Raw genomic sequence first — 18,077 nt, forward strand, 5'->3', positions numbered from 1 at the left:
AATAACGACAATCAAAAAAACAATAGACCAATAGAGTTGCGCTAAATGCGCACACAATTACCCCCACGCACTTCAAAGCCAATATGATGCACTGCAGCTGAACAAGCTTTGTTTAGACGCCAGGATTCTGCCAGAATTTCTGCCAGGATTCCTGTCTAGTTGCTTTTATTTTCCGCCATTTTTTTAATTTTAGCCCGGCTGAAGTTTTCCCGGCTAAAGTTTCCCGCTCAAGTTTCCGAAAAATTTTATGGGTGCGAACCAACCACACCTTCACCAGCCCCAAACTTGTCAGTACTCAATGGCCCCCACGGTGGTCCCCCAACCCCATCCGGTCACTCTGAACCCCCACACGCATTTCCGACTCGGCCTGGCCTCGTGTGGTGTGCATGACATTTCTACGGCCGCACCATTGTTACGGCCGATAGCCGCTGCCACACCGCTGCAGGTGATAAAAGCCGTCTGTTCGCAACTTTCACGCATCTTCCACTAATAAACATGGGTCTTTTTGGCACATCCAAAGACGACGAGGAAAGACTCCGGGCAGCAGCACCGGCTCCTACAGACGATAGGAGGCTGTCTCTAGGAGGAAAGTCCACAGATTTGTCTGCTTACGAAACGGCAGATGAGGGCTCGGAGTTTGCCAACGACAACGAAATCGAAATCAAAAATTACAACGAAGATGAAACCAACGATTACAAAGACCAAAACCATTCCCACGCCAGTCACTCGGACTCAACCATCCATAATCCCATTCATGCCAAGCTGTCGCTGAGCTCATTTTCTCATCCCGAACCGTTTGATGGAACCATAAAAAATGGGAATGAAATTGACGATGAAATTGCTGAGGACCAATTGAACAGACAACAAACTCTCGAACGGATCTCGTCGCGTAAATCTGCCGAGGAAGTGGCTCGTGAAGAACAAATGGCTGAAGAAGGGATTGAGCCTTCCAGCTTGGACTGGGAAGGTCCAGAAGACCCATTGAACCCAATGAACTGGCCCACGTGGAAAAAATGGTATGTCACGTATACGGTAGCCCTTATTTGCTTGTGTGTGTCATTAGGAAGTTCCTTGTACGTTTGTGGAGTTCCAGAGATTTCCATCAAGTATAATGTATCGCAAGAATTGGCGGTTTCTGGCTTGACTTTCTACTTGATAGGTTTAGCCATTGGGCCTGCCGTGGCGGCTCCGTTGTCGGAGGTGCTTGGACGTCGCTGGATTTATTTGTTGTCACTTCCTCCTTCCATCTTGTTCACTATGGGAGTGGGACTTTCGCAGAACATTCGCTCGATTCTCGTGCTTCGATTTTTTTCCGGTTTATTGGCATCGCCCGCCATGGCAGTGGCTGGTGGCTCCATCTCCGACATATGGGCCAAGGACCCGTACGATATGTCGTTTGCAATGAGTCTTTTCTGCTTGGCTCCTTTCATGGGTCCTGTACTTGGTCCCATTGTAGGAGGTTTTGCGGCCGAATATAAAAACTGGAGATGGACCATGTGGGTGTTGATGATGTTTTGCGGTGCTATTTTGCTCCCTGTGGTCTTGATGCCTGAGACTTATAAGCCATCATTGTTGTCTGCTAGAGCGAAAAAGAGAGGAATCCACTTAAATGAACCAAAGATGAATGCGAAAAGAATAAGAGCCATTTTGGCTTATGCTTTCTTAAAACCCATCCAGATGCTTTTCGAGGAGCCTATTGTGTTGGTGTTGTCGATATACATTTCATTTATCTTTGCTGTTTTGTTTGGATTTTTTGAAGCTTTCCCCATCATTTTCAGAGGTGTCTACCATATGGACACAGGAATATCTGGATTGCCATTTATTGGTGTTGGACTCGGATTGACACTCGGGGTTGTTTTCTACATGATCTTGGACAACTACAAGTACTTTCCTAAAAACGCCGATGGAAGTCGTGGAAAAAGGGACGAAAATGGACAGTTTGTATGGGATCCTCCAGAGTCAAAACTTTTGCCTGGAAAAGTTGGTGCGGTTGCTTTGCCCATAGGATTGTTCTGGTTAGCGTGGACAGCAAGACCATCGGTTCACTGGATGGCTCCTACAGCTGCTGGAGTTCCTTTTGGATTTGGTTTGGTGTTGGTGTTCATGACGGTATTATTCTACTTTTCCATGGCGTTTCCACCTGCCAGTGTTGCCTCGGCATTTGCAGCCAATAATCTTATGCGATACATCATGGCATCGGTGTTCCCTCTCTTTACGGTTCAGATGTATGAAAGGTTGCACATTGACTGGGCCACCACTCTCTTTGCATTCATAGCTTTGGCTATGGTTCCAGTGCTTTTTATCTTTGAGCGTTATGGACCCAGGATGAGAGCAAAGTCAAAGTATGGTTACGCTGCGTACTTTAAGAAGATTGCACTTGCCAAGCAGAAAGCTGAGGCCGATGCTGCTGCTGCTGGAAAGGCCGAGGGTTCGGAAACCAGCAAAGAGAAGACGGAGGGAGTTCTCGCTAATGATGCATGATTATAGACGGAGAGGACTAATACTAATAAGAATATGAGGAGTGAAGAAGAAAAAATGTAGAAAAAGTAATTCGAATGGAAGTGAAAAAATGTGAAAATTGTAAATTTGATCAGAATGAGTCAAGTGAGAAAAAAATGATAAACGAAAAAAAATGAAAATTAAAAACTGAAATAAAAACTGAAAAGCCAATATGAAAACTTACTGAATAGTAATTGACCGATTCCGCTCCTGACTATTCCGCTCTCATCTTGTCTCCACCTCTTCTTCGCGCGGCTACTTCCTATTTCGGCTGCGGCAACTAGGAGCGAGTGCGATTATAAGTAGCAGCCAAATCCAACCACATAAAGTTCACTTTTATTTTCACAAAACTCCCACTTCTTCATGACTCCCACATTGCTCACTGACACCACTTCCAAGGGATATGATACTGGTTCCCAGGGAAGCCATAATATAGCAAAAGGTTTACCCCATCCTCACCCAATACCCCAGTTTACAGATATGATGGAAAAACGGAAATGGATGCTTGAACATATGGCTTGTGCGTTTCGTGTGTTTGGTCGAAAGGGGTACCTGGTGGGATCTGCTGGTCACATCTCTGTGAAGGATCCCGTGACCCCTGGAACATTTTGGATCAACCCTTTAAACAAGCATTTTTCGCTTATCAAAGCGAGCGACATGGTTCACGTTGATGACAATTGCAACATATTGCCCGACGGAAACCAGGCCGCTGTCAATGCTGCTGGCTTCTCCATCCACGTGGCCATCCATAAGGCCCGTCCAGACATAGCGGCAGCTTGCCATACCCATCTGACATACGGCAAGACGTTTCTGACCTTTGGTCGAGAATTGGAAATGATCAACCAGGACGTTTGTATTTTTTACAAGCGCCAGGTTGTGTTCTCGAACTTTGGAGGAGTGGCGCTCGATGAGCGTGAAGGCGAGGAGATTGCTGAGGCTTTGGGAGCCAATGGAATTGCTGCAATTTTGCAAAATCATGGACTCTTGACCACCGGTTCCACCGTTGACGAGGCCGCTTTTTTGTTCACTTTGTTGGAGGACTCGTGCCATGCCCAGCTCTTGGCTGATGCTGCTGCTGCCTCGGGTATCAAAAAGCAAATTATCTCGGATGAAGTTGCCGATTACACTTGCAAAATGACAGGCGACCCAGAATCGTTATACGCCGAGTTCCAGCCTGATTTCGAGTTGGAGGTTGAATTGACGAACGGGGCTTTTTTGAAGTAGTGACCCCTACCCAAAGTAATTAAAACTCTTGATGAAGCTTGCTGAATTGAGTAATGAAGATCTTGTTGAAGATCTTGTTGTATCCATGCAACGAGCTCCTGTTGTGGCTGAAATGAAGCTCTTGTCTACTCGAGTCTGTTTTAGTAAATATAATGCTATGCTATGTGTCCTTGTGTGACTTTCTAATGCCTTTTGCCCACGCCTTGACTTCTTTATCAAAAGTTCCTTCAGCTACTCCTCGCAAAAATAAATCTTGCTCGAGCAATTCCCAAGGAAGCTTGCGTTTTGCCTCGTCCTTCACCAAACACGAATCGATAAACCGAACAAGATCCGGGTCGTACGGTGCCCCAGTTTTGGGATCCACCTTGTTCCTGATAGTTGGAGGTGTTTCGTTGACAATTCTTTGCAAAAGATCCAAAATGCCTTCTGGGCCCAGCACCGAGTCGTCATCGTCAATCCACACTGGACGTCCAGAAGCCAACTCTAACAACATAAGACCCATCAGCCACACATCAGACTTGATTCCGTAGTTCATACCTTGGATCCGCTCGGGAGACATATAAGTTGAGGTACCGACAAAAGTATCGGCTACCGCTAAAGAATTGGTTAATTCTCTCAGCACTCCAAAATCACACAACTTGAACTCACCTTTGTGAGTCATCAACACATTGCTTGGTTTGATATCACGGTGAAGAATCTTGTGGGTGGTGTAAAGGTAGGTGAGTCCAGATAAAATTGCAAATGCAAGTTTCTTGACCACTGGAAGAGGAAATTGTCTACAGATATTGGCGATCTTGTCCAAAGAGCCACAGTTGCAATATTCCATGCAGATGACAATGGTGTTGTTGGTGTCGATGAAGGCGCCATAGAAGTCGATAATGAAGGGAGAACGGCACTCGTGCATGATTTTGAGTTCACGGATGATTTGTGTCTGGATCACCAGTTTCAGCTCAATATGAATGATTTTCTTAGCCATGGTCTTCTGGGTGGGAATATGCAAGATCTTGGACACTGTGCCCGAGTTTCCGCTACCGAGAGACCGGAGAGTGAGGAGATCGTCGTTGTTGAGCTTGATGGAGGAGGTGGTAGCCATGGGCGACGACGATGCAAAACTGAGCACCTGCGGTTCTCGTGGCGACGACGTGGCGGATTTGGTGGGCGAGATCGACGAAATCACCGTTTGTCTCTTTTTGGGAACGCTGGTATGCAGATTGGAGGTGCGGTGACTGTTGAGTTTGATGCCTGAAAAATGGTTCATGAGGTCGTTATCCACTGTATTGTCATCCGGGTTTACTGGTTTGTCGAGATTGAGAAGCGGAGCAGGACGGATACGATCTCGTTTGTCTCTGAGAGACGGGGGAATCGGTTTGAGTTCCGAATGTGCCAAGTTGAGATTCTCATTTTTAAGATTGTCATTTTTGAAATTGTTTTTGTTGTCTTGTTCCGGTTTGATGGCCCCAGGCTCTAGCGAGAGCTTTTTGAAGTTTTTCCGCTTCAATGTCTTGGCCTGGAGAATGTCTGGTGGAGACGACGGAACAGGGGCCGGAGGAAGCGTTTTGTCTCGTGAACTGACGGATGACGAAGACGCGTTATTAAGGCTCATAAGTGGTACCATCGTGTAGAGGAAGGTGGATAAGGTTGAAATCGTCTACCACACACGAATTGTGGACCGTGGAACCAGAGAAAGGAGTGGACTGTGAGAACAATATCGAGTGTTGAGATGTGGGGAGGTGCGGACCTGCATGCGGACGGGGCTGGGCTAGATGGAGAGAAGTAGAGAAGAAAAGAAAAAATGGAGAGGATAGAAGAAAAGAAGAATTGAAATTGAGTTAGTTTTTACTAGATCAGCTTGAAGATTGTCAATTTATACCTAAGTTTACCGTATCTATAAATTCACAAGGTTCTTCCTCTTGTTCAACTGCTTCAATAAATACATGTGTCAATGGTAGTCGAGCCTTCTTCAGTATATCTGCTTCAGTATAACTTCTTCAGTATAACTTCTTCAGTATAATTTCTTCAGTATAGCTTCATCAGTATATCTTTTTCAGCTTCCCACCTCTCAGCTTCTATTATCAAGCTCTATACTCCTACTGTACATCACTGCGGTGCTTGCCGAACCATGTTAAAGTCCAGAACCCGGCCCAGATAAGACAGGCGCCATTCGTTGGTTTGTGGATATTGCCCATGGGTTACAGGCTGTGGTTGTGGAGGCATGTGCACCATTGGGTATTGTTGTTGCTGGTATCCAAATCCATTCATTGGCATCATCATAATAGTATCATTGAGAGCCGATGGAGGAGGACTGACGGAATTTTGGTGTTGACGACGCTTGCGCAGTCTGCAATTGACACAAACCTTATGCTTGCCTACATCTTCCTGATCCAAAGGTTTGGCGCACCGATTGCAATTGCCCAATTTTTCAAGGTTGCTTCGACGAATTTTGTCGTTTTCTCGACACCGTTCGCACACCTTGAATTTGGGCTTATTATTGCCATTAGTTTCCGATGTGATGATGGAAGATGAAAGCGGACCCGAGCAGTGCACGCACCGGCCCAGGGCTGCCCTATTAGCTTTTCTCGACCGAAGACTTTGTCTACAAGTGGGACAAAGTACATACTTTTGTTGGTCGCGAGGAATCTCATTGGCACAACGACGACAGGCTCCTGACTTGTCTCTGGTTTTTTTCTGCCACCGTCTCAGTCTTTGGCGCTGGAGGTCTCTGCAATGCTGACACAATCTGAAAAGCTTGGGTTCAGCCAATGCTTTGGAGTTTCTGCCCCCAGAAGGTGCCTGGGGAATGATTACCGGTTGAAAAAACTCCTTTTTGCACCGCGAACAAAGCAGCTGGAGCATCTGCTCACCATTATGGTCCTTTGGTTGAGAATCTTCTTCTGGCAGCTGGTTAACGATTTGAGCCAGCTGGTTGACGATTTGCTGCTGAACATGAAGAGGCGGTATTCTGGAAAGAAGTCCTTTCTCGCCTTCATCTTTGACGTCGGGGTCTTCCTGAAGCTGAGATTGGGACTGAGATTGATGAGAATGAGGTTGCTGTGCTTGCTGAGATTGTGCTTGAACTTGAGCTTGAGCTTGTGCTTGAGCTTGAGCTTGTGCTTGCTGGAGTTGGTGCTGCTGAACTTGCTGTTGAACTTGCTGGACCTGGGCAGCCGCATGTTGCTGCTGCATCTGAGTCGAAGACAGTAATGGTTGCACTTGTCCAACCTGTCCAAACTGTCCCACTTGACCCATAATCGCCTGTTGCGGCACAACCATTCCATCGCTCAGAAATCCAATCGGATACCTTAAATCTGATTGGAGTAGGTGTTGCGAGCCCATTGTGGGTATATCGAAAGCATGCATTTGTTTGGAACCCAAAGTCAGCATCATGGGAGCCATAGGTACGTTGGAGCTCATTGGGAACGTGGTGGGAACAGCCTTGGAGGGCATCATCACACGGTTAGGAACGGGGAGATGCGGAGAGGTCGGGTGGAGCTGATCCACAGGCTCGACACCAAGAAACTGGTGATCCATATAGGCTATATTTATGTCAAGATGTGTGTAAGTGTCGTAGCAAACTTCTTGTAGAAAACTGAAAAGCTGTCAAAAAGCCCTGGTTTCGCCGGTTCACTAATGTTTATTTTAAAGCCTCCGGTTATGAACAGTGACTGATTTTTTGAGGCGATCGCGGTTTTTTTATATAAGTGGGTGTCTATATGCAGGGAGCAACACTGGACCATGACCAGTAGCAATGACACAAACAAGGTTTAGATTTCGCCAGTGGAGATATGGTAGTGTATGAAATTAATTTATAGTTGAACCACCAAAAGATTTTTTGTTTGAAAAGTTTCGGACGACAGAAAGTGCCCCGCCGTGTTCCCCCACGGAAGAAACGTCACAAACGTCAAATCTGCACTGCCCCTGAACGGGGCTTCCACTGTGCATAGAAATATCCTGCAGATAGACCAATTTTTTCGCGCGGGTGCGGCTACCATGCATGAAGATCCACCACTCAGCCTCGTGGTATTGTTATAAGCGTGGTTTATTTTGCCCAATTGAGACGTGTGTGTAAGTTGAGGTACCCCTGGCATGAATCTGGAAACGCGGCTGCGCTAAGACCGCGGTTGGGTGAAAATATTTTTGAACACCCACTGCGCTCCCCTGCGTTGACAGGATCAGGGCAGCAATGCAATATGTGGGGACAGACTCGTTCGTTACGTAAGCGACATTTTATTCCTATCTATGTAGTATTCAGTTCCTTTTTATAGTTCTGGGTACGTTCTCTGATCCGTGGCTTCTTCTTCTTTCCCGGCTTATCGCCCTTGCGTGCTCTCTGGCCCTCAATGATCGGTTTAACCTGGCCGATGGTGGCCCTGTCGGCGCGGCCTAAAACGGCCTTCGCTCGGCCGAGCTTTGATTTCTGTGCTTCTGAAAGCTGCTGCTTGGGCGTCCGGGCCTTCTTGACGTTATCTATATGGTTAGGAGAAAGCACCGATGGCTTGGCGTGAGCATTGGCTCGGGAAATTCGCAACTTTCTTTTGGACTCTTTGGACATGGGTTTATCGTTGAGTAAAATGCACTTGTTGACGGAAAGCGAGTCCTTGAACTGGACGAGCGCAAAGCCCTTGCCCAAATTGGTCTTGGAGTCTCTTACAACTCGAACCGACTCGACATCGTTATCTGTGTGCAGGTTGAAGTATCTCCATAATTCTTCTTCCAGGGCTTCAAAGTCGAGATTTCCTACAAAAATGGTTCTTTTGTTGTCTTTGGCGACCGGGTGTGCCACATGGTCCACTCGGAGATGATGGTGGTCGAATTCTCTGGCGTTCAACCTTGAAACGGCATTGCGTGAAGGAGTCTTTTCTTTGTAAACAACGTATGCATTGACACTGTCGCGAGCACCGTGTAACTTTTTCTGAGCAAAAGCGGCTTTTCGGGGAAGAGCCTCACCAAATGCTATGGAACGAAACCGCACAGACTCCACTGGACCCACCTCTGAAAAGAGTTTTTTGAACTGCTTCTGTGTGGATTTCGACGTGACGACGGTCGCTGGAACATTACCTACGAAAACCGTACGCTCAGCTTTATCGAATTCGTCTTCTTTGAGATCCACTTTGGTAGCGGTTGCAACTTTGGGTGTACGGGTGCGGTCCTTTTTCTCATCGGTGTTTTTAGGATGTGTATCCTTGTTTAGGGCCTGGAAGTACTTTCCCTCGATATCGTCGTCCTCTTCCAGCTTCCTGGGCCTCGAATCTTCTTCTGAGGCCAGATCTTCCGACTCGACTTCCGAAGGGTCGTTTTCATCGTTCGTTTCTGCGGTCGTTTTCGTGACTCGTTTTCGAGTTTCGACCTCTGTTCTGGCTCGAACTGGCCTCTCCACCTTCTGTGTTGTGTCCAGGAAGAGTTTGCTCAAGTCATTGTCGACCGGAGCGTCTCCAAAAAGCCCGCTGAACGACGACATAAAGATAAAAGCGATGCGATGCGCACCGAAAATTATCCTCGATGGCAGGTGCAGGATGAGAGCATCCTGCACACATACCGGGAATACCCCGAAGAGTTTGAGAATCATCAGCAATTACAGCACTTTATTTGGGCTCTTTAAAACGAGAACAACGTACATTTCCAGGTGACATTTCTAGGTGCTTGAACCCAAAGTAAGGAAAAGATTAGGTTTCAATATCCTATTTTCCTGCCGTCAACAAAAGTGACTTGACACTGAATTCGGTGAGTTTAGTTGAGTAAACCGAGTGACCAAAACAAGAGAAACAGTCAACGACCAAGCTACTATCGACTATCGACTCGATTATCGATTCAATTATCGACTCAACTATCTACTATCAACATCTTTGAGCTCTAATTCAAACTGTTTCTGATGCCCAAAGAAGTCAACTCAGGGCAAGATGCCTCCAAAACAAAACACAATACTTCCAAAAATGAAACAAATGGTAGCACTGTGCCTGCCGGTGTACCAAATGGAAATGACGCTGGCGTCGGATCTGTGGCCGGAGTGCAAAATGCCACCGATGAAAGTTCGGAATTGAGCGATTTGGGTGACGATTCCGAGGCTGAAACCGACCAGATGGACTTTTTGGAGGACGGCGATGACCTGAATAAGAAGCTGGATCTCCGGGCACTTTCGGATTTGACGCAATTGGCACGGTTACAGGGAGTAGATTCCGACGAAGAAGACGTGAAAAAGTTGGAAGAGCCGCATCTGGGCGACGAGCAAGCGCTCTCGTTGAACCCCAAGGACAACGAGGAAGCCAACCGTGAGATAATGAAGGATATAGATGCGATTCACGAGGAATTGGGACAACCGACCCCGCTGTTGCGTCCGGAAAGTAAGGTCGAAAGCCTGTCGGAAAGTACCGAAAGCCGGCCAGAGCCGGCCAAAAAGAGAAAGGTTTCCGACGAAGAACGCTCCAGAAAGAAGCAGAAGTCTGAGGTGGAGCCCGATGTGAAGAATGAGGAAAGTGAGAATGTGGACGAGGAAACTGACCAAATCGACTCTAAGGTTAAGCCTGAAGATGAACCTTTGGATTCAGTTGTTCACGAAACGGTTGAGGAAACCGCAGAGGAAGCGGAGGCGGAAGCGGAGGACGACGAGGGAGACGAAGAAGAAGCGGATGAAGCCGACGAGCCTGGGGCTCGAGCTGAAGAAGCTAATAGCGACGAAGAAGGAGCAGAAGATGAAGAAGAAGATGAAGAAGAAGACGCCGATATGAGTGAAAAACGCCAAGCTGCGGTTGCTGAGCTCATTGAAATCGAAAAAGCATTTGCGTCACTTCGAGACAAAATGTACCATGATAAACTCAATCTTTTAGAGCATGAACTCCAACTATGTGTTGAAGGTTCACATCCCGAACTTTCCAAAATCTACTACAAGATCAACGCTTTCCACCAAGATGCCCTCCGCCAAGCAAACTCCAACCTTTCGTACCGTCTCAAATGCATCGACCGAGAAACCGTCGCATGTCGAACCGCAGTTCACCAAAACTTTCTCAAGCAGGTTTACGACAGCAAAAGCGAAATGATCACCAACACAACCTCCATGTGGTACAAAATCAACCGCGAGCGCAACCAGTTGGACCAGCTAGTTCCAGATTACAGTTATAGTGCCAGTGGAGGTGCTTTTGTATCCAACGATGGAAATGACGATGGTTCAACGGCACTTCCTCAAAGCGTGCTTTATGAGCTTGTGAGCCAGCGAAATGCCATAAATCACCAGTTGGGTATTCTTAATGGGTTGGTTGAATTTTCTGGAATTCCAGCAGCAGTGGGGTCCAGTTTGGGTGATGAGCAACAGGTTCCTGAACTTTTGCTTCGGAAGGCCAGTGAGGAAGAAATTGCTGATGATTTGCGAGCAATGGGTGTTATGTCGTAGACTCTGGCCGTGAGGCCAGGGACTTGAGATTGACGACTCATTGAGTGAATTTTCAAAAGGTGAAGCTTTTTGGACTGGAGTATTTGAGGTTCGCTGAAGACATGTTGAAGGCTGAAGATTTCAAGACTTTAGGAATTTTAGACTCTTGACTTGTTGGTATCTTGCTGACGATCCAATAACATAGCTTGATGAGGACTTGAGATTTGAGACTCGAGACTTGAGATTTAAGACTCTAACAATTTCACTATTGAGGACTTGTTGATATCCAATGACTCGAAAAGAAGGTCAACGCACGAATACTTCTTGAAGAACAAAATCACACAAATTCAGAGTCTTTATGAACTTCAATGCCAAGACTGGTCTTGAGGCTGCTGGAAGCTAGTTGACTTCTTGAAGTATTGAACATCGAAAGCTTGCTAATTAAAGACTCGAAAATTGAACCTTGAAGAACCTGGTGTCGAAGCCCAACCCGAAGCTAACCTAAACACTCAAGACTGGGAACTCCTAAAACTCAAGTGAAATTGCTTCTAAATCTGGAGCCTTGAGATAATAGTGAAACCTCAATTGTCAGAGACATAAACTTAATGCGACCAACCTTAACCAAAAATTCAAAACCTGGAAATCTAGCTAATATCACTCTACGAAAGTATCTCTAGAACCTATTACATTTACTAAATTAATCTTATCTCTTTCTGCTCTCTCTCACCCTCCACCCTACCTGCACCACCGCGCGCTTCGCACAAACGAACTGATCGTTTCTTTCTATTCAACACCATATCCCAAACACATTATGGTGGAGGTATCGTTAACCGTGGGCAAGCTCGATGCATCGCTTGCACTTCTCCTTACCAAGGATCATCATATGATTGAATTTCCAACGATTTTGCTTCCAAATGGTGTCAGGGCCGGTTCGATTGTGAAAATAAGATGCGACCAAGACGTTGAAACTGAAAAACAAGAAGCTGCCAGGTTCCAGAAGGTTCAGGACGAGATTCTCGAGACGTTTGGCAAGAATATTCCCAAAGCTCCCGTGCTCAAAGTCAAAAATACCACACAAACTTCGTGTATTTTGGAATGGGAACCACTTGATTTGGGAATGGCCACGTTGAAAAACCTCGTTTTGTATAAAGACGGCCGCAAGCTCGGAGCTATACCTCAGCCGTTGACCAACAGAACCTCCAAGTTGTCTGGATTGCCCATTGACAAAACATTCCGTTTCCAATTGCGGTTGGACACCACTGCCGGTGTGTACCATTCTCAAGAAGTGGAGGTAACTACCCATAAAATGACCGATTTGTCGGGTATCACCATCTGTTTGGGCGACATGTCACCCAATGATCCCTTTACCGACACAGATATCGAAGCTGCGCTCAAGAATATGGGAGCACATTATCCTCCGCAACGCCTGGTGCAAGTGGACACCACTCATTTTGTGTGTACCCGAGAAAACAAACAGAACCCAGAGTTTGTGCGGGCGGGTGAGATGAACATTCCTATAATCCGTCCGGAATGGCTCAAGGCGTGTGAACGTGAACGTCGTATTGTAGGTGTACGAGACTTTTATGTGAAAGACTGCGTATTGCCGGATATATTTGCGAGAAATTACTGGGCTGACAAGCAAGAACCAGAGGCACCGAAGGTTACTGGTTCGCTTGAGTCCAAACCGCAACCCGAAGTCCCAGAAACAAAAGAAACTGAGGCAGAAACAAAAACCGAGACTGAAGTTCCAGAAACTAAAGTAGCTGAAGCAGAATCTAAAGAAGCTGAGGAAGAAACTGAAACAAAATCTAAAGAAACTGAAGCAGAATCTAAACCTGTTGAACAAGATCCTCAAGTATCTGTAGAGGCTGAACCTGAAATCAAGCCAGAAGTTGCTGAACCTGACACCAAGCCAGACGTTGTTGAACCTGAGACCAAAGCAGAAGTTGCTGAACCCGAACCCAAAGAGGAACCAGAGAAAGCTGGTGTCGAGGCTGATGTGACTGATATTGCTGAAGCTGGCGCTTCGGACAACGGTGTGGCGCCTCCAACTCTCAATGACGTGGTAGGTACAGACGCTCCTGCTCCTGAAACTGGGGACGTTGGTACAGCTTCTGAGACTGAGAAAGCTGGTACAGCTCCTGAAACTGAGGACGTTGGTACAGCTGAAACTGAGGTCCCCCACACAAAGGTCATAGATACAACCACAGCAAATTCCGCCGCTGATGTGGAGAGAGTGAGTGAGGCAGCAGAGCCGGAGAAGGAGGAGGAGAACGAGGAAAAAGAGGAGGAGAAAGAGGGTACCCCGGATACCGACGACAAGAAGAGTAAGAAAAAGAAGAAGAACAAGAAGAAGGGAAAGAAGTAGATAAAAGTTTGTGAAGTGAAAAAGAAGTGAGAAATATCATGAACAATGTAGGTATATAGACAACTATTGCGACAACTATATCCTCTTTCAATTCACCATCACTCAATTCACTACTCAATTCACGCTACAATGCTCTCAGCAAATCATACATTACTCTACTCCCTTTTACTCTCCAAACAATCGTCTGACTCTCTTAAGTACCGAATCCTTCTCTGGGTCGTATGGGTGGTCCTTTGATGGAATCTCCAAAATCGCCGGAAACGCATCAGTATAGCTGTCCACCTTGTACCGAATGAGGTCTGCCAAGTGCTGGTTTATTAACAAGATGGCAATGTCATCTCTGGCGCTGGTAAATTTATCAAACGCTGCCTCGATATCTTCGACACTTGTCTTTCCTGGCTGGACCGTCAAAAAGTTTGTCTCTTTTCCTTTTTCCGAAGTGACCTGTCCTACGCCCGCAAGAAGAAGTCCGGTGACAGTGTCCTCGTCGGCAATGGTGGCTATCAAAGCCCGCTTGTTCATTGCCTCAGCCATGGAGAGATTGGTGAGATTCGTCGCGATAGGGACTGGTGCGTGGGTGCACGGGTGTGGAAAATAAATGAAAGAGCAAAATGGGAAAAACGCACGAAAAACGGGTTTGGGGAGTTTTGCGGGATCTTGTTGGCGTTGGCAGGGTGTGTTCCAAAAATTGACTCTTTTCCTCTTTTTTTCACCCTGTTCGCCCACTTCTTTCTTCAGGTTGTCTTCTCCTCGCACCCGTGCACCAGTCTTTAATCGCGAACGATGGGCGCAAAATCTCCATGATTTCACAGTGTTGCACCAGGGCCCAACCAAAGGGTTTTTCTGCTGGTTTTCTCTTACGAGCTTTTTCCTCAGCCACCAAAGCAGCCGCAGGACACTCCAAGTGGCAAAATATCCGCCACGACAAGGCCAAAAATGACGCCAAAAAGGCCCGAGAAGCCTACTCTTTGGCCACAAGAATCCAAGCTTCGGTCAAAACTGGCGGTGTTGATGGCAACGCACAGTTGGCTACGCTCATGGAGAAGGCACGGAAGCTCAACGTAACAAAAAAAATTATCGAAAATGCCATAAAACGAGGAACTGGAGAACTTTCCGTCGACGAAGGTTCGGCCGATGTAACCTATGAATTTGTTGGTCCTGGTGGAGCTGCGTTCATCATTGAGGCTTGCACGGACAATAAGAACCGAACTGTGGGGTTGGTGAAGCATGCCATGTCGAAATTTTCAGCGAGTATGAGTCCATGTCAATACCTTTTCGAGCGCAAAGGAACGGTGATATTTGAGCCATTGAGTAGCACCGAAACCATTGATGACGTTTTGGAGGTTGCTATCGATGTGGGGGCTGAGGACGTGGAGGTTTTTGATGACGTTGATGACGAATATGGAGGAGAAAGTCTCTTTAGAGTGATTACAGATGCTCAAGATGTGTTTGCAGTTTCGAATCTGCTCTCGGAAAAAGGTTACAAACTTCGAGATTCCAAGACCCAGTTTCTTCCCGTGGGCGATAATGTGGTGGAGGTGCCCAGTGACCACGAAAAGCTGTATGGAAAAGCCATGGACTTGTTGGACGAGGTGAGCGAGATCACCAACATTTACACGAATGTTAAGGTGAAGCGAGAGCAGTGAGGAAAATAGCTGTACATAGTGGTTAGAAGAAGTAAAGTGGACGAAAGTTCATAAGAAGAAAAATTAAGAGTAATAATTGAATCAGTCAAGTCATTGGTTTGAGTCAAATAGTCAATTGAATTGATCACGTTTCAATTGAATTAATCATTTGGACGAGCAATATAAACAATGAGTTTATAAGCCAAAATAGAATTGAGTCAAATTGAGTCAATAATTTCCCAATTCAAGTAGTTTTTATTAGTTTTTCAATTAATCCTTCAATTCGTTTTCAATTCGTTTTCAATTGGTATCCAATTAGTTTTTCATTTACTCTTGTTCAATACACTCAACCTCGTCTTAATGCTTGTATTCACTACCTACTCCTTGCTCTCCTTTTCCTTCTGCACCTCCTTGTTCAAAACGTCATCCAACGTCGACAAATTGGCATTTTGCCATAACCGCAATTCCTTGTCGTAAGCAAAATGTCTATAAGTGAAGTATACACCCGAGGCACAAGCGACACCGACAGCAGCAAACAAGGGGTACATTTCTACGGGCACCTTTGTCTTGGGGGCGGCCTTGGCAGCATTTAACAATACTCTGGAGGGTCTCATGGTTAAGGATGAGGTGATGTTGGAGCGAAAATCGAGCGTTGTGGTTGGACGTGGGTCACGTGCGCGTGGGGATGAGATGGGGAAGGTAATGGAGTGGAGGGACAAAGTTAAGGGACAAGAAGGAGATGGGGTCTTGAAGGGTTTGGGGTTTACTTGAAGACATTTGTATTGATTGAGTTTGTTTGGTTTGTTTTCTGATTTTTATGAATATGTAAATTATTGCACCCATTTCACCGTACCTCGTTCTCGTTCTCGTTCTCGTTCCGGTACTTGACGAGTGAATGGTCAATGGTATGAAATCTATAAATAAGACATGATTATGTCTATTGTATGCGCTGGGTAGCTGTAAACTCTTTAGTCTCAAGACTTAGTCTTGAACTAGTTGAGCTCTGTCGTTAAGCTCTTGGATTAGGGCAAGTTAAGTCTTAGTAGCACTTGCCCTAACTCTTTGTCTTCTAAGTCTTCCTTTTCATAAAGCACTTAGCAATTGGCTTCTCCAAGTCTTTATCTTTTGTCCTAACTCTTTGTCTTGACTCTGTCTTATACTTGAGTCATTTTAGTCCATCAATACTAAAATACTAAATGAATATTCAAATAGCGTTTTGGTGTTGACAGCCTCAAGTATCAAATATCGAGTGTGGATTGGATAGCAATTCATGACCACAGTAGAGCCTCGTCAAATCAGCTGACGAAAATTCAAGAGCGTTTACCTCTTCTCAAAATATAAGGAGTATTAGGTACAATACTCCCATTGCTCTTTCCAATTTCTAGTAATTCTTCCACTTGTGCACAATAATCTACGTCTGCATTATACGTAGGTGCATGAGTATTATTTCTCGTCAACTGTTCAAAGTCCTCTTTTTGGCCAATCACTTGCTGTGGATTCTTGGTGGTCTTTACAAAAGGAACAGCAGTATATGTTTTCTCATCAAAGAAACCAAAAAGGTACCCATCCCCTATCTCTCTCGTACCTGATCTCAACCCCCACATATGAAGATAACAAATCATGTTGTCATCCAAGTTAGTTACCAATTCTGGTAAAGCAGCAATGGCATAAGATATGCACACAAGACCACAAACAATTCTTAATTTCATTTGATTAATAGGATATTCCGTCTTTCCGTTTCCTTTTATAGGCTAGTGAGGGGAATATGCGATCAACTCTTTTGTTAACTACCTCTTTAATCAGCTTCTGCCAGCTGTGATCTCGTAAACTTAGACTTGATGGAATTAATCTGGTACGACGGCGCGGAAAGAGAAAGATAAATGTGATCTTATCAGCACCAGGTGACTCTTTTGGGGCCCCTTTATTGCTGGTTGATTGATCAGCAATTTTTAAAAGGCGGCTTAGACTATCGTGTGGGTAGTGGCGCTGATAAGCTTATTCATATCATCGAAGATTCTATTGTCTCAAGCTCGCAGATTATGCAACATTATTTGCTCGGAGATATCATAGACCTTTAGTGCTTTGAATCAAAATGTTGTGTCTTTAAAGTTGGTGAGACATTTGATAGGTGTGCTGAGTGCGATAAGACTGTCAATTATGTAATTATGTAATTCCATGCCCACGAAATGATGGACGGCTCAAGCGCAATTCAGTTTCCCAAATCAATCATTGAAATTGGTTGCAAAAAGTTCTTTTTGGTTCTTTTAGCTTCTCTTGCCACAGTTTATATCAGTTTTATGTTGCAAAGTGCATATGATACGGCATGGGTGTGGGGCTGATGCTGCAATTGGCCCCATACTGTGCGGCGCCGAAAAAATGTGTCAAATATAAAAATGACTTTACAGGGTATGAATTGCAATCAGCGGCTTGAAACTTCTTGAACATTGTCAATTCATGACAAAGGCAATGTACAATTTAACAAGAATTTTAAATTGAATTTAAGTTGGGTCAATATTGCTTAGTGCCATATTTCCTAATACCTATTTAAGCCCCAATATTGCGCTCTAGCCTCTCTATTGCCTAATGCGATAAGACCTCAAGCTATAAATATGGGTTCCTGAGATCACAAATCTCAACAATGTCAAGTTCAGACGACCACTTATTACAAATCACAAGGCTCACCTCAAACCTCTCAAACGAAGGCTCAAACTTGGACAGATTAATGCAAATTGTTCGGGATATTGATATCGACCGCCCGCTGCAAGTCAAAACTGAAGATGGAATTACTCAAGGCAATCTCAAGTTTGGCAATTGGTTCAAGGCAAAATTTGCTTATAGTCCCTGATACTTTCAACAAGACATGAATTTATTGAGGAGTTTGGTATTATGTCTGGTCAATTGATCCATTTGTCTGGGGCCAATAGAAGGATTTGATGTTTTTTAGTTAGTTTTGTTTTTATGAATATATTTGAATTGCACCCATTTACTGACTTCTTTCCGGCAA

The 18,077-nt window shown here is 45.3% G+C and overlaps 10 protein-coding genes across 10 annotated transcripts; 5 read left to right on the forward strand and 5 right to left on the reverse strand. All coding sequences in view use genetic code 12, as the record gives it.

Moving 5' to 3' along the window:
• Nucleotides 1–495: 495 nt before the first annotated feature.
• Nucleotides 496–2,481, forward strand: PGUG_03838 (MFS transporter; the record flags this gene model as incomplete). The annotated part of the gene is made up of 1 exon (XM_001484407.1): nt 496–2,481. The coding sequence occupies one exon, from the start codon at nt 496–498 to the stop codon at nt 2,479–2,481; it is 1,986 nt and encodes a 661-aa protein (XP_001484457.2).
• A 381-nt stretch (nt 2,482–2,862) lies between these two features.
• PGUG_03839 (uncharacterized protein) lies at nt 2,863–3,723 on the forward strand (the record flags this gene model as incomplete). Its single annotated transcript, XM_001484408.1, has 1 exon — nt 2,863–3,723. One exon carries the CDS (start codon nt 2,863–2,865, stop codon nt 3,721–3,723), a length of 861 nt encoding a protein of 286 aa, XP_001484458.2.
• Nucleotides 3,724–3,883: 160 nt separating this feature from the next.
• On the reverse strand, nt 3,884–5,338 carry HST7 (mitogen-activated protein kinase kinase; the record flags this gene model as incomplete). The annotated part of the gene is made up of 1 exon (XM_001484409.1): nt 3,884–5,338. One exon carries the CDS (start codon nt 5,336–5,338, stop codon nt 3,884–3,886), a length of 1,455 nt encoding a protein of 484 aa, XP_001484459.2.
• A 482-nt stretch (nt 5,339–5,820) lies between these two features.
• WOR3 (Wor3p) lies at nt 5,821–7,251 on the reverse strand (the record flags this gene model as incomplete). The annotated part of the gene is made up of 1 exon (XM_001484410.1): nt 5,821–7,251. The coding sequence occupies one exon, from the start codon at nt 7,249–7,251 to the stop codon at nt 5,821–5,823; it is 1,431 nt and encodes a 476-aa protein (XP_001484460.2).
• Nucleotides 7,252–7,957: 706 nt separating this feature from the next.
• PGUG_03842 (uncharacterized protein) lies at nt 7,958–9,286 on the reverse strand (the record flags this gene model as incomplete). The annotated part of the gene is made up of 1 exon (XM_001484411.1): nt 7,958–9,286. The coding sequence occupies one exon, from the start codon at nt 9,284–9,286 to the stop codon at nt 7,958–7,960; it is 1,329 nt and encodes a 442-aa protein (XP_001484461.2).
• Nucleotides 9,287–9,589: 303 nt separating this feature from the next.
• On the forward strand, nt 9,590–11,101 carry PGUG_03843 (Rpd3L histone deacetylase complex subunit; the record flags this gene model as incomplete). Its single annotated transcript, XM_001484412.1, has 1 exon — nt 9,590–11,101. The coding sequence occupies one exon, from the start codon at nt 9,590–9,592 to the stop codon at nt 11,099–11,101; it is 1,512 nt and encodes a 503-aa protein (XP_001484462.2).
• Nucleotides 10,267–10,476, reverse strand: PGUG_03844 (uncharacterized protein; the record flags this gene model as incomplete). The annotated part of the gene is made up of 1 exon (XM_001484413.1): nt 10,267–10,476. One exon carries the CDS (start codon nt 10,474–10,476, stop codon nt 10,267–10,269), a length of 210 nt encoding a protein of 69 aa, XP_001484463.1.
• A 790-nt stretch (nt 11,102–11,891) lies between the features above and the next one.
• CHS5 (Chs5p) lies at nt 11,892–13,448 on the forward strand (the record flags this gene model as incomplete). Its single annotated transcript, XM_001484414.1, has 1 exon — nt 11,892–13,448. One exon carries the CDS (start codon nt 11,892–11,894, stop codon nt 13,446–13,448), a length of 1,557 nt encoding a protein of 518 aa, XP_001484464.2.
• On the reverse strand, nt 12,932–13,276 carry PGUG_03846 (uncharacterized protein; the record flags this gene model as incomplete). The annotated part of the gene is made up of 1 exon (XM_001484415.1): nt 12,932–13,276. One exon carries the CDS (start codon nt 13,274–13,276, stop codon nt 12,932–12,934), a length of 345 nt encoding a protein of 114 aa, XP_001484465.1.
• Nucleotides 13,449–14,248: 800 nt separating the features above from the next.
• Nucleotides 14,249–15,094, forward strand: PGUG_03847 (uncharacterized protein; the record flags this gene model as incomplete). The annotated part of the gene is made up of 1 exon (XM_001484416.1): nt 14,249–15,094. One exon carries the CDS (start codon nt 14,249–14,251, stop codon nt 15,092–15,094), a length of 846 nt encoding a protein of 281 aa, XP_001484466.2.
• Nucleotides 15,095–18,077: the final 2,983 nt, after the last annotated feature.

This window comes from Meyerozyma guilliermondii, genomic scaffold (genome assembly GCF_000149425.1).
Source record: "Meyerozyma guilliermondii ATCC 6260 scaffold_4 genomic scaffold, whole genome shotgun sequence".
Classification (NCBI taxonomy): Eukaryota; Fungi; Ascomycota; class Pichiomycetes; order Serinales; family Debaryomycetaceae; genus Meyerozyma; species Meyerozyma guilliermondii.